The sequence below is a fragment of the Ranitomeya imitator genome, chromosome 5 (assembly GCF_032444005.1).
Source record: "Ranitomeya imitator isolate aRanImi1 chromosome 5, aRanImi1.pri, whole genome shotgun sequence".
Lineage (NCBI taxonomy): Eukaryota > Metazoa > Chordata > Amphibia > Anura > Dendrobatidae > Ranitomeya > Ranitomeya imitator.
Window position 1 is genome coordinate 149,449,923 of NC_091286.1, and position 14,718 is coordinate 149,464,640.

The 14,718-nt window shown below is 46.6% G+C and overlaps 1 protein-coding gene across 1 annotated transcript in view; it reads left to right on the forward strand.

The window, feature by feature from the left end:
- FBLN7 (fibulin 7) overlaps positions 1–14,718 on the forward strand; it is a 335,652-nt gene that overhangs the window by 275,143 nt on the left and 45,791 nt on the right. Inside the window, exon 6 of the mRNA XM_069769216.1 lies at positions 7,559–7,696. Coding sequence (XP_069625317.1) covers positions 7,559–7,696 — 138 coding nt within the window. The remainder of the gene's footprint in view (positions 1–7,558; positions 7,697–14,718) is intronic.

Consider the following 14,718-nt stretch of genomic DNA (forward strand, 5'->3'; position numbering starts at 1 on the left):
GACGCCACGTCGCGTTTGGTGAGCCCCTGATGTGCCTAAACAGTGGAAACCCCCCACAAGTGACCCCATTTTGGAAACTAGACCCCCTAAGGAACTTATCTAGATATGTGGTGAGCACTTTTATCCCCCAAGTGCTTCACAGAAGTTTATACCGTCCGTGCATAAAAATAAAAAAACATTTTTTCCACAAACATGATCGTTTAGTCCCCAATTTTTTATTTTCACAAGGGTAACTGAAGAAATTGGACCATAAAAGTTGTAGTCCAATTTGTCCTGAGTAAGACAATACCCCATATGTGGGGGGGAACCACTGTTTGGGCGCATGGCAGGGCTCAGAAGGGAAGGAGTGCCATAAGACTTTTTCAAGCTAAAATTAGCTGGAATTGAGATCGGACGCCATGTCGTGTTTGGTGAGCCCCTGATGTGCCTAAACAGTGGAAACCCCCCACAAGTGACCCATTTTGGAAACTAGACCCCCTAAGGAACTTATCTAGATGTGTGGTGAGCACTTTTATCCCCTAAGTGCTTCACAGAAGTTTATACCGCCCGGGCGTGAAAATAAAAAATCCTATTTTTTGCCCACAAAAATGATCTTTTAGTCCCCAATTTTTTAATTTCCCAAGGGTAACAGGAGAAATTGGACCACAAAAGTTGTTGTCCAATTTGTCCTGAGTAGGCTGGTACCCCATATGTGGGAGAAAACTACTGTTTGGGTACGTCAGGGCTCGGAAGGGACGTAGTGACGTTTTGGAATGCAGGCTTTGATGGAATCGTCTGCGGCCGTCACGTTCTGTTTGAGGAGCCCCTGATGTGCCTAAACAGTGGAAACCCCCCACAAGTGACCCCAATTTGGAAACTAGACCCCCTAAGGAACTTGTCTAGATGTGTGGTGACAACTTTGAACCCCCAAGTGTTTCACTAAAGTTTATACCGCCCGGGCGTGAAAATAAAAAATCCTATTTTTTGCCCCAAAAAATGATCTTTTAGTCCCCAATTTTTTAATTTCCCAAGGGTAACAGGAGAAATTGGACCACAAATGTTGTTGTCCAATTTGCCCTGAGTACGCTGGTACCCCACATGTGGGAAAAAACTGTTTGGGCACACGTTGGGGCTCGAAAGGGATGTACTGACGTTTTTGAATGCAGACTTTGATGGAATCGTCTGCGGGCGTCATGTTCTGTTTGCAGAGCCCCTGATGTGCCTAAACAGGAAAAAAACCCACAAGTGACAACATTTTGGAAAGTAGACCCCCAGAGAACCTATGTAGATGTGCCAAATTTGGAATTATTCTATTTCCTGGAAAGTAAATTAGTAGTGCATGGAGGTGTGGTACAATTTAAAGCAATCCTTCATACGCAGGCCAGGTTTGTCGGGGCAGGTGTCGCATTGATAGGTGGTGTCCCTTCGAATTCCTCTTTTGTAGCACACTTGGCACCTTTTTTGCGGCTTACCTTTTTTTTCAGTTGGCGGGACCACCCCAGGAAAATGCTGGCCTGGTACGATACGTGCACCTTCAGTTCCAGAAGTACTGGGGCCCGCTCCTTCCCTCGTGCCAAACATCAGGGCCTTAACCACTACCTCTTGGAAATGAAGGTACGACGTATCGGTGTTGCGTGCACATCATGACAGCAGGAAAGCGTTGAGCATTGCCATTTGTACGATGTGCACGGACAGCTTTTTGTACCACACCCTGGCCTTTCTCAAAGCACTGTACGGTTGGAGGAGTTGATCGGAGAGATCAACGCCCCCCATGTTTTTGTTGTACCCAAGTACACAGTCCGGTTTGAAGACCTGTGCAGAGGTACCCCGAACAGTGCTGAGGGCGCTGCCATCACCGTGTATGGTGGTCAACAGAAGGACATCCCTTTTGTCCTTGTACTTGACAACCAGCAGGTGGTCGCTACATTGGGCTTTGCTCTCACCTTTTCTGAGAATCTGCCCAAGTAGCGTCTTTGGGAGGCCTCTCTGATTTTTGCGGACAGTACCGCAGGCTGCGGTACCTCGCGCAAAGAGAGATTTGTAGAGTGGGATGCTGGAATAAAAGTTATCGGTATAGAGGTGATAACCTTTATCCAGCAGTGGGTGCACCAAATCCCACACTATTTTCCCACTCACTCCCAGGACAGGGGGACACTCAGGCGGTTCAATCCTGCTGTCCTTCCCCTCGTAGACTCTAAAGCTGTGGGTGTACCCTGAGGTACTCTCACACAGCTTGTAGAGTTTGATTCCGTACCTGGCCCTCTTGCTGGGCAGGTATTGACGGAATCCGAGCCGCCCCTTAAAATGAATTAAGGACTCATCCACGCAGATGTCCCTTTGAGGCACGTACACTTCTGCAAACTTTTTGTTGAAGTGTTCGATGACCGGCCGAACTTTGAACAGACGGTCAAAGTTGGGGTCATCTCGTGCGGGACACCGTGCATTATCGGAATAATGCAGGAATTTATGGATGGCCTCAAAACGCATCCGGGTCATGACCATTCTGAATACTGGAGTGTTATATAAAATATCCACACTCCAATATTGCCGAAGTTCAGGCTTTTTCAGAATCCCCATATGGAGGACCAGGCCCCAAAACTGCATCATTTCAACTGCGTCTACAGGAGACCAGTTAGAATATGATGAACCCGAGTTTTGGTCCAAAAATTGCCGAGCATACAGATTAGTTTGCTCCACCATGAGGTTGACGAAAGCCTCAGAGAAAAAGACTTTGAAAAAGTCTAGTTCTGTGAGGCCGGTGGTGTCAAACTTGATTCCTGATTCTGCCACAAAATCAGGAATCAGTGGCTCGTAGTTTTCGGGGGGCCTGGTCCATATGGGATCCGCAGTGGGGTGTGCTGGTTCGTCTTCAGCAATGGTGGGCCTAGCCTCATCTTCTGTCCTGCGGCGTCTGCGTGGCGGTTCCACAGGGCCGGAGGAGGAAGATGAGGAGTGGGAAGAGGATGAGGAAGAATCAGAAAAATAAAGAAAAGTGGGATCCTCTCCCTCGCTATCAGTGTCGGAGGCAAGGAAAGCATATGCCTCCTCCACTGAATAGCGCTGTTGGGACGAACGGGACGAGCGGGACATTTTTTTTGTAAGTGTGGTGCTTGAGTGTACTTTATTGGTAACTATGTGTAAGTGTTGGGGGATAGTGCTTGGTGCAAACTACTCTGAAAAGAAAAAGCTAAAGGAAAAAAAAATACCTGTGAAAGAAAAGTATAAAACAGCAGGCCCTAGCTCTGATAAGTGAACCGCGTCACTTACTAAAGTTTGGCGGCTGCTGGGTGTGTGAACGGGGATGTGAAAAAAAACCCGCAGGCACGAGAGCTCTGATAAATGAACCGCGTCACTTACCAAAGTTCAGCGGCTGCTGGGTGCGTGCACAGGGATGTGAGAAAAAAAAAAAAAGGAAAGCACGGGTTAGATGCGGTGGGCTGAGCGCACGGAGATGTGGGGGGAAGAAAAAGGAAAGCACGGGTTAGATGCGCGCGGGGTGAGCGCACGGAGATGTGGGAAAAAAAAAAAGGAAAGCACGGGTTAGACGCGGTGGGGTGAGCGCACGGAGATGTGGGGGGGAAAAAAAAAAAGGAAAGCACGGGTTAGACGCGGTGGGGTGAGCGCACGGAGATGTGGGGAAAAAAAAAGGAAAGCACGGGTTAGATGCGCGCGGGGTGAGCGCACAGAGATGTGGGAGAAAAAAAAAAGGAAAGCACGGGTTAGACGCGGTGGGGTGAGCGCACGGAGATGTGGGGGAGAAAAAAGGAAAGCACGGGCTAGATGCGCGAGGGGTGAAAGCACGGAGATGTGAGAAAAAAAAAAAAAAAGGAAAGCACGGGTTAGACGCGGCGGGGTGAGCGCACGGACATGTGGGGAAAAAAAAGGAAAGCACGGGTTAGATGCGCGCGGGGTGAACGCACGGAGATGTGGGAGAAAAAAAAAAAAGGAAAACGGCAGGCACAAGCTCTGATAAGTGAACTGCGTCACTTATCAAAGTTTGGTGGCTGCGGGATGGGTGTACGGAATTGGGCAAAGGGGGCTGCTGAAAAAAAGCGAGCACGAGTGTTGATCGGTGAACTGCGTCACCAATCAACGCTCGGCGGCTGCTAAACGTGCGCACGGAGGCGGCGCAAAGAGGGACGGAGGGGGTAAAGAAGAGGGGGAAGGAGGGGATGGGGGGATGGCTGGAAGGGGGGATGGGGGGGTGAAATGAGACCGGGTAGGGGCTGTTAGCACTTACCTTTTGTAGTCTCTCTTCTTTCTTTGGTTTTCTTTCTTTGGTTTTCTTTCTTTGGTTTTCTTTCTTCCGCTTTTTTGTATCGCAGGGGATTGTGGTGTTACAGGCTTCTGTAGCACCACAAGGCCCAGCAAGACAAGATCTGGCTGTGTGACCGCTCAGCAGGAGTCCCTCAGCTAGAGTGAGGACCCCTGCAGAGCGGTCACACAGGTCACCTGCAGGTGACAGACAGGTCACAGAGCGGTCACACCGCTGCTGTGAGCTGTCATTGGTGGGATCGAATGATAACATCGATCCCACCAATCCCTGCAGGGCTTGGTGACCATGGCAACTGCCTAGGATCCCTCCGATCCTAGGCAGGTCACTGCCAGGTCACCAGCAGGGCACACAGCGGTCACAACGTGACCGCCGCTGTGCCCTGTGATTGGCGCGATCGTTGATCGCGCCAATCAGCTCCTGCAGGCCCTGCTGGGCCTGCACTAGTCACTGGCCTGTGATCGGTGCCATGGCAGCACCGATCCAGGCCGCTACAGCAGGGGACAGGGGGTATGGTAGCAGGGGACAGCCAGCACGGGGCAGGGAAAAGCCGGGCACGGGGCAGGGAACAGCTGGGCACAGCGCGGTAACACCGCCGCTGTGCCCAGTGATTGGCGCGATCGTCGTTCGCATCGATCGCGCCAATCAGCCTCTGCAGGCCCTGCTGGGCCTGCACTAGGCTCTGGCCTACGATCGGTGCTATTGCAGCACCAATCCAGGCCAGTACAGCAGGGCACAGCGGCGGTAATACCGCCGCTGTGCCCTGCGATTGGCGCGATCGATACGATCGGCGATCGCGCCAATCCGGGGGGTTTTTGCATTGGTACTCGATCCTAGCCTGCGACCTCATTGTTTCAGCCGCTCCGATTGGCTGAAACAATGAGGAACGCTGTGATTGGCTGTTCAGAATTGAACAGCCAATCACAGCGATCCAGAGGCCTGGGGGGCGAAGCCATGCCCGGGGATGTCGGCGCCATCGTCCTCCAGGTAAGATGGCGCCGGAAATTTAATGCGATCACCGCGACTTAAGTCGCGATGTCGCATTAAACACTATGACGTACTATCTCGTCACTAGGAATTAAGTCCCAGGTCACCTGGACGGGATAGTACGTCATAAGGGATAAAGGGGTTAAGTACTCAGGAATGCAGCAACCGATAGAATATATAAAGGTGTTGAGACATTTGTAATTCAAAGACCTGCATGTCAATATACAGTACAGACCAAAAGTTTGGACACACCTTCTCAATTAAAGATTTTTTTGTATTTTCATGACTATGAAGATTGTACATACACACTGAAGGCATCAAAACTATGAATTAACACATGTGGAATTATATACTTAACAAAAAAGTGTGAAACAACTGAAAATATGTCTTATATTCTAGGTTCTTCAAAGTAGCCACCTTTTGCTTTGATGACTGCTTTGACCACTGTTGGGGATTTATTTAAAATTGAAGGCATACTGAACCAGCATGGCTACCACAGCATCTTGCAGCGGTATGCTATTTGATTTGGGGTGAGCTGGACCGCAGAGTGAAGGCAAAAGGGCCAACAAGTGCTAAGCATCTCTGGTAACTCCTTCAAGATTGTTGGAAGACCATTCCCGGTGACTACCTCTTGAAGCTCATCAAGAGAATGCCAAGAGTGTGCAAAGCAGTCATCAAAGCAAAAGGTGGATACTTTGAAGAACCTAGAATATAAGACATAATATTTGTTGTTTCACACTTTTTAGTTAAGTATATAATTCCACATGTGTTAATTCATAGTTTTGATGCCTGCAGTGTGAATTTACAATTTTCATAGTCATGAAAATACAGAAAAATCTTTAAATGAGAAGATGATTCCAAACTTTTGGTCTGTACTGTATACAGTTTGAAGGTGAGAGGTGGGGGGTTGATCTTACTGAAACATTCCCTTTAAGCCAGAGTCAGTTCTGTTGAATAGTGATGTGTGTACAGTACATTATAAGCAGTAATAGGGACAAACCTGTTAATATCTCTTCTTAATAAAGCATTATCAAGAGAATTGGTGGTGCAGGGTATTGAAGTGAATTGAACAAAGCTGCGATGCCCTACACCTCCACGCCTGTGTATACAGTTTGCAGATAATCAAAGCAGAAGAGGCTACAGTACTGCACAAACATGGTGGCCCTTTCAAATACTTTATTGTTGGGGGAAGTGAGAGAAAAATGAATGGCTTAACCAAAGGATTAGGTCATCAATAAACTAATAGAAGGAAAAACGTTTAGGTTATCAATATTATGATCTTGGAAAACAACCTTTGGGTTTAAAGGGAATCTATCACCCCCAAAATCGAAGGTGAGCTAAGCCCACCAGCATCAGGGGCTTATCTACAGCATTTAGAGGTTAGATTATAGTCACCCAGGGGCAGACCCACTGCGGTCCGGTCCGATAGGCATCACGGTCCGGTCCGGGGCCTCTCATCTTCTTATGATTACGTCCTCTTCTTGTGGTCACGCTGTGGCTCCGGCGCAGGCGTACTTTGTCTGCCCTGTTGAGGGTAGAGCAAAGTACTGCAGTGCGCAGGTGCCAGGCCTCTCTGACCTTTCCTGGCGCCTGCGCACTGCAGTACTTTGCTCTGCCCTCAAGAGGGCAGACAAAGTATGCCTGCGCCGGAGCCGCAGCGTGACTACAAGAAGAGGACATAATCGTAAGAAGATGAGAGGCCCCGGACCGTGACGCCTATCGGACTGGACCGCAGTGGGTCCGCCCCTGGGTGACTATAATCTAACCTCTTTTTCTCATCTTTCAGGATTCATTGGGGGCTTATCTACAGCATTCCAGAATGCTGTACATAAGCCCCTGATGCTGGTGGGCTTAGCTCATCTTTGATTTTGGGGGTGACAGGTTTGTTAAAGTTTCCCAACCTTACATACTGTATGCAAAACACATACATTGCAATTATTTCTTATAGTATAGGTCTGCATACTATAACTTGCAGTACCGACTGCAGAGATATGTAAAGGTTAGCATTTCTGATTGTTCAAGAAAAGAGGAGGGGGGAGAGGGAAGGTTAGGAGCTTGACACGCCGAGACATGCATCTGTAAACCGTTGCAAATGAATATAGCTGGTGGGTGCCGTACCTGCTGGTGATTTCAGCTGAAGTGGAAGAAAAAAAAAGGGACTATCCAGCACGTCCATCCAGTGTAAGTAAAATATCCAAAATTTATTGAAGCATTTTAAAAAACAATATTAAAAAAGAGAGAGAGAGACCCTCTCTGCCTGACGCGTTTCGGGTGCACCACGGCGCCCTTAGTCATTTCTGATTGTGTATTTTCTTGTAGATGTTAATGAATGTGAAGTGTACAAAGCAGAAGGAATAACCCGCCTTTGTGTACATGCTTGCCTTAACACTCCTGGATCTTACCGGTGTGCCTGTCCTGCAGGCTATAAGCTCCTTAGTGATGGCAAAAATTGTGAAGGTAAGACCCGTGCTAATAATGTGTGCATGTAAGCATGACTAGTTTTAGAGCGTAATAATATCAAAAAGGTTTATTAAATGAAAAAAAATAAATAAATATTTAGCTTTAGTTATAGATGAGCAGTTTTTTCTACAGTGAACTGAGGAGTCCCGTTGTGTACTATGCACTTACATGCATCCATTTCTTTTGATGATGACTAAAAGATAGTTAAAGGGGTTGACCACTACAAGAACAATGCCTTCTTAAACTAAATTTTTGGCCCCGATGAAATAAAAGCAACATACTAACCTTCCCGCAGTGTCAGTGTAACAAGGTGGCCAGGGGTGGTAGTCCCAGTTGAGTTAACTAAGCCACAGTCAGTATTCACCCCGGGACCTTGTAAATGAAATAGGCAGGACAGCCACAGATCCCCTCACAAGTTACCTCATTTTCCCAGTCACTGCAATCAAGACAATCACAATCCAGGGTCACAGGAGTAATCCAACAGGGATAACTTTTATTTTTGTAGGATAAATGAGGTAGAAAGAGATGATTGGAGAAAATACGATAGAGATTTCCTGCTCTTTCCCTACTCTTATTCACTTAAGTTTCAGCATCATCCACAGTAGAGGTGACCATTCACAAGCAAAGGTAGCGAAACTTCACTCGCCGGAATCTGGACACTGCTAGTCCCATCGGCGGAGCAGTCGCACAGTCCTGTGCCCACCTCACTGCTCCATACGCCGGAATCTGGATGCTTGAATTCCTTCGGCGGAGCACTACATGGTCCCGGTGCCTGCTTCACTGCTCGTGGTCCTGAGCAGCAGTCTATACGCTCTCCTGGGGTATTGCCAGCTTATATTTCCCCCAGCCGGGGGTCATTGCTGTCCCAGATGGGGACAGGCAAGATGCCTCAGGCCATGCTGCCTGGACTCTGAGCAGGAGCTTCCTGCTCCCAAGAGGCTGCTGGCTCAGCCCACAAAGTTAACCCCTGATATCCCTAACTCTACAACAGCACACACCATGGAGGAATACGAGAACATTACATGTTACATTGCAAACACAGCACACAATATATAGAATACAGTAACATACAGGTACATAACATTGATACAGTGAAGTGCTCATAGGAGAGAGAGGAAGCAATGGGGTTCTCCACCACCTCCTTACATCAGCACTCGCGGTCCCTGGGCTCTCGTCCGGTGTTGTGACACGTGGTGACTGTCACCCAATCAGCGCTGGTGTCACTGTCCCCTGCCACGTACGGATTGAACATGAAGAAGAAGTCTGGGCTGCAGCTGATATCTGACTTCCTCTTCATGTTCAATCCACACATAAGCGGCAACAGAGATACCAGCGCTGATTGGGTGTCACAACACTGAACAAGAGCCCAGGGGAGAGCGACTGCTAACACCGTGGGAACAGCGCTGGAAGGGAGGTGACTATAGATTTTTTATTTTATCTCTGCCAAACATTTAGTTTGAGAAGGAGGTGTCCTAGTAGTGGGCAACCTCTTTAAAGGGCCACTGTCACCCCCTCCAGCCGTTATAAACTAAAAGAGCCACCTTGTGCAGCAGTAATGCTGCATTCTAACAAGGTGGCTCTTTTAGTTTATTGTTCATGTATTCCCAAAATAAAGCGCTTTGAAACTTATCCAAAATACCTCTCTTTGTCCATGGAGGCGGGTCCTCACTCCCCAGCTTGAACCGGTACTCTGCCGTCACTCACATCTTCAGGGGCTTTCGGCGCCGCCCCCATCACGCTTTTTTCGCTTCAAAACCGGCGCCTGCGCTGTGTACAACTGTGGGGCAGACTGCGCCTGTGCGGCCGCCCTGCCTATGAATCCCAGCCCCGCACTGTGCATAATGCATAACACACTGCGGGGCTGGGATTCCCAAGGTGGGTGGCTGCACTGCCCGCACAGGCGCAGTCTGCAAGCCTGGCTGGGACGTCAGACGGCCAGAGCTTACTGCGCCTGCCCCACACAGTTGTACACAGCGCAGGCGCCGGTTTTGAAGTGAAAAAAGCGTGGAGGGGGCGGCGCCAAAAGCCCCTGAAGATGTGAGTGACGGCAGAGTACCGGTTCAAGGTGGGGAGTGAGGACCCGCCTCCATGGACAAAGAGAAGTATTTTGGATAAGTTTCAAAGCGCTTTATTTTGGGAATACATGAACAAAAAACTAAAAGAGCCACCTTTGTTGTGAATTCTGTGGCAGAGCTCCCTCCTGTGGTCACAAGTGGTACTTCGGCTGATTCTCTCTGTGAGCTTCTGTTGGTGGAGGAAAGTGGTATTGCGGCTTCTGAGTTTCCTTCCTCAGGTGATGTGGTGAGGTCGTTAGGTACTGCTCTACTTAACTCCACCTAATGCTTTGATCCTGGCTTCCTGTCAATGTTCCAGTGTTGGACTTGTTTTTCCCTGGATCATTCCTGTGGCCTGCTGCTCTGCATAGCTAAGTTCTTCTTGCTATTTGTTTGCTATTTTTTCTGTCCAGCTTGTCTAATTGTTTTGCTGGAAGCTCTGGGACGCAAAGGGTGTACCTCCGTGCCGTTAGTTCGGTACGGAGGGTCTTTTTGCCCCCTTTGCGTGGTATTCTTTAGGGTTTTGTGTAGACCGCAAAGTTATCTTTCCTATCCTCGCTCTGTTAAGAAAGTCGGGCCTCACTTTGCTGAATCTATTTCATCCCTATGTTTGTCTTTTCATCTTACTCACAGTCATTATATGTGGGGGGCTGCCTTTTCCTTTGGGGTATTTCTCTGAGGCAAGGTAGGCTTATTTTCTATCTTCAGGCTAGTTAGTTTCTCAGGCTGTGCCGAGTTGCATAGGCAGAGTTAGGCGCAATCCACGGCTGCCTCTAGTGTTGTTTGGAGAGGATTAGGGATTGCGGTCTGCAGAGGTTCCACGTCTCAGAGCTCGTTCTATGATTTTGAGTTATTGTCAGATCACTGTATGTGCTCTGACCACTATGTCCATTGTGGTACTGAATTGCCTTTCATAACACACCTTGTTAGAATGCAGCATTACTGCTGCACAAGGTGGCTCTTTTAGTTTATAACGGCTGGAGGGGGTGACAGTGGCCCTTTAACCTTTTTTCTCCATATTTGCTTTTTTTCTTTTAGCTTTTTCTTTTCAGATAAAAGTTTACACTAAACACTACCCCCCCCACACACACATACAATTATAAATAAATTACACACAAGCACCATATTCATTAAAAAAATGTCCCGCCCGTAACGTTCATCCCAACAGCGCTATTCAGTGGAGGAGGCATATGCTTTCCTTGCCTCCAACACAGATAGCGAGGGAGAGGATCTCACATTTCTTTACTTTTCAGATTCTTCATCCTCATCCTCTTCCTCCTCCTCCTCATCTTCCTCCTTGGGTCCTGTGGAATCGCCACGCAGACATCCCAGGACAGAAGATGAGGCAGCGCCCACCATTACACAAGGTGAAGCTGAACCAGCGCACCCCATTATGGACCCCATATGGACCTCGCCCCCTGAAAATTACGAGCCACTGATTTCTGATTTTGTGGCAGAATCAGGAATCAAGTTTGACACCACCGGCCTCACAGAAATAGACTTTTTCAAAGTCTTTTTCTCTGAGGATTTTGTTAACTTCATGGTGGACCAAACTAATTTGCTCGTCAATTTTTGGCACAAAACCCCAGTTCATCATATTCTAACTGGTCTCCTGTAGACACAGTTGAAATGATGCAGTTTTGGGTCCTGGTCCTTCACGTGGGGATCCTGAAGAAGCCAGAAATTCGGCAATATTGAAGTGTTGATATTTTATACAACACTCCGGTGTTCCGAATGGTCATGGCCCAGAAGCGTTTTGAGGCCATCCACAAATTACTTCATTATACCGATAATGCACAGTATCCCCCATGAGATGACCCCAACTTTGACCGTCTGTTCGGCCGGTCATCGAACACTTCAACAAAAAGTTTGCTGAAGTGTACGTGCCCCAAAGGGACATCTGCGTGGATGAGTCCTTAGTTCATTTTAAGGGAAGGCTCGGATTCTGTCAGTACCTGCCCAGCAAGAGGGCCAGGTACGGAATCAAACTCTGTAAGCTATGTGAGAGTACCTCACGGTACACCCACAGGTTTAGCGTATATGAAGAAATGGACACCAGGATTGAACCCCCTGAATGTCCCCCTGTCCTGGGAGTAAGTGGGAAAATTGTGTGGGATTTGGTGTACCCACTGCTGGATAAAGGTTATCACGTGTACACTGATAACTTTTATTCCAGCATCCCACTCTTCAAATCCCTCTCTGCATGAGGTACCGCAACCTGCGGTACTGCCCACAAAAATCAGAGAGGCCTCACGAAAATGATACTTGGGCAGATTCTCAGAAGGGGTGCCAGCAGAGCCCAATGTAGTGACCACCTGCTGATGGTGAAGTACAAGGACAAGAGGGATGTCCTTCTCTTGACCACCATACACAATGATCGCAGCACCCTCATCACTGTACGAGGTACCTCTACACAGGTCAGCAAACCGGACTGGGTACTAGGGTACAACAAAAACATGGGGGGCTTTGATCTCTCCGATCAACTCCTCCAACCGTACTGTGCTTTGAAAAAGGCCAAGGTGTGGTACAAAAAGCTGGCTGTGCACATCGTACAAATGGCAATGCTCAATGCTTTCCTGCTGTCATGATGTGCACGCCACACCGATATGTTGTACCTTCAGTTCCAGGAGGTAGTGTTTAAGACCCTGATATTTGGCACTCAGGAAGAAGCGGGCCCCAGTACTTCCAGAACAGGAGGTGCTCGTATTGTACCAGGTCAGCATTTCCCAGGGGTGGTACCACCAACTGAAAGAAAAGGTAAACCGCAAAAAAGGTGCCAAGTGTGTTACAAAAGGGGAATACGCAAGTACACCATTTATCAATGTGACACCTGCCCCGAAAAACCTGGCCTGTGTATGAAAGATTGCTTCAAATTGTACCACATGGAAACAGTAGATTAATTCCAAAAAGGGTGCACATCTAGACAAGTTCCTTGGGGTTCTAGTTTCCAAAATGATGTCACTTGTGCTTTTTTTTTTACTGTTTAGGGGCTTTGCAAACAGAACATGACGCCTGCAGACCATTCCATCAAAGTCTGCATTCCAAAACATCACTACTTCCCTTCCGAGCCCCAACGTGTGCCCATACAGTAGTTTTCTCCCACATAAGGGGTATCTTTGTACTCAGGACAAATTGGATAACAACTTTTGTCGAATTTCTCCTGTTACCCTTGGGAAAATAAAAAATTGGAGTCTAAAAAATTGTTTTTCTGGATTTTTTTTTCACACACGGGCATTATAAACTTTAGTGAAACACTTGGGGGTTCAAAGTGCTCACCACACATCTAGATAAGTTCCTTAGGGGGTCTAGTTTCCAAAATGGGGTGGCTTTGTGGGGGGTTTCCACTGATTAGGCATATCAGGGGTTCGCCAAATGCGACATGGCTTCCAATCTCAATTCCAGCCAATTATGGTTTGAAAAAGTCAAACGGTGCTCCATCCCTTCCGAGCCCTGCCATGCACCCAAAGAGTAGTTTTCCCCCACATATGGTGGTATCGGCGTACTCAAGAGAAATTGCACAACAACTGTATCTGTTCATTTTCTCCTTTTACCATTGTAAAAATAAAAAAATGTTGCTAAAATATCATTTTTGTGATTAAAACGTTAAATGTTCATTTTTTTCCTTCCATGTTGCTTCTGCTCCTGTGAAACACCTGAAAGGTTAAGAAACATCTTGAATGTGGTTTTGATCACCAAATTTCCATTTTTCACACAAATAAAGGCAAGCTATATCTAAGAAATTTTACCACTAACGTGCAGAACAATATGTCCCGAAAAAACATTCTCAGAATCGCCAAGATCCGTTGAAGCATTCCATAGTTATCACCTCATAAAGGGACAGTGGTCAGAACTGGCCTGGTCATTAACGTGCAAACCACCCTTGGGGTAAAGGGTTAAGCACCTATCCATAGTATATACTACCAGCTGAAACTAACTAGATGTAACACATTCTAAATCTTTGAGTTTAGTTGTGGGCTTTCAACATCATGTCTCTATTACCCTCTTTGTGTAGAAGCCTATTAGGCTGTCACGCACCTCTGTCAGAGATAGCTGTCAATCATAGATTAGACATATTGCAACATCATTTAGTGCAGTCCTCAGTGTGAAGGAGCCAGTGGAAAAGTCCAATATAATATATACTTGCTCTTTTATCTAACGGCCAAGTATACATGCTATTTTACTATACCTTTGACCTACTTCTTCACTCTGAGAGCTGCACAGAACTCATTTCATGCTTTCATTGTAAGGTTACATTCACTGAGTAGTATTTTGGTCAGTTTCTCAAATCAGTATTTGTAAGCCAAAATCAGAATAGGAAAATCTTTGTTTGACTGGACACAGCTAGTTACACAGGATAGATCAGGAGTGCACTTTATAATTTATAAATACCGTACATTTTTTTTAAAGACGTTCAATTGTGGGATTGCTTAGTTTTCCAAGGTCTATTTGTTAAAAAGTAATTTTGTTTGTAGGACAATCCCTTTAACTCCTTCTTACCACATTAATAAGACAATATTCTATAAAACAAATGTTGCCCCTGCTTATCCAGGTTTGTTAATCTTCTTTTATAAAGAAAACTTTTTTAGCCCTTTTACTCTTTCCATCTTTTGTGAGCAATGTGTTTGTATGGCCTATGCAGCTTCTACACGATAACCAATACCACAAAGGTATTAATGCACTAAAATTTACCAATATTACACAAGAACCTCTTGCTCTTTCTGCTTAATAATAATGAATATACAGCACCATTGTGCTCAATGATACAGGATATCTAATTTGTCCTTTCATTTGTAGTGCATGCATTGTCATGGGGATGTTGATAATGATATTTTAGAAAATTTTATTTTTTTAGAATTTTTCCAAAGGCATTGGATAAGGCCAATAAACGTTATCAATGGTGTAAGTATCACACAAATTTTATTTAGTTAAAAGGAATAAATGAATAATCATATTACATAATATGAC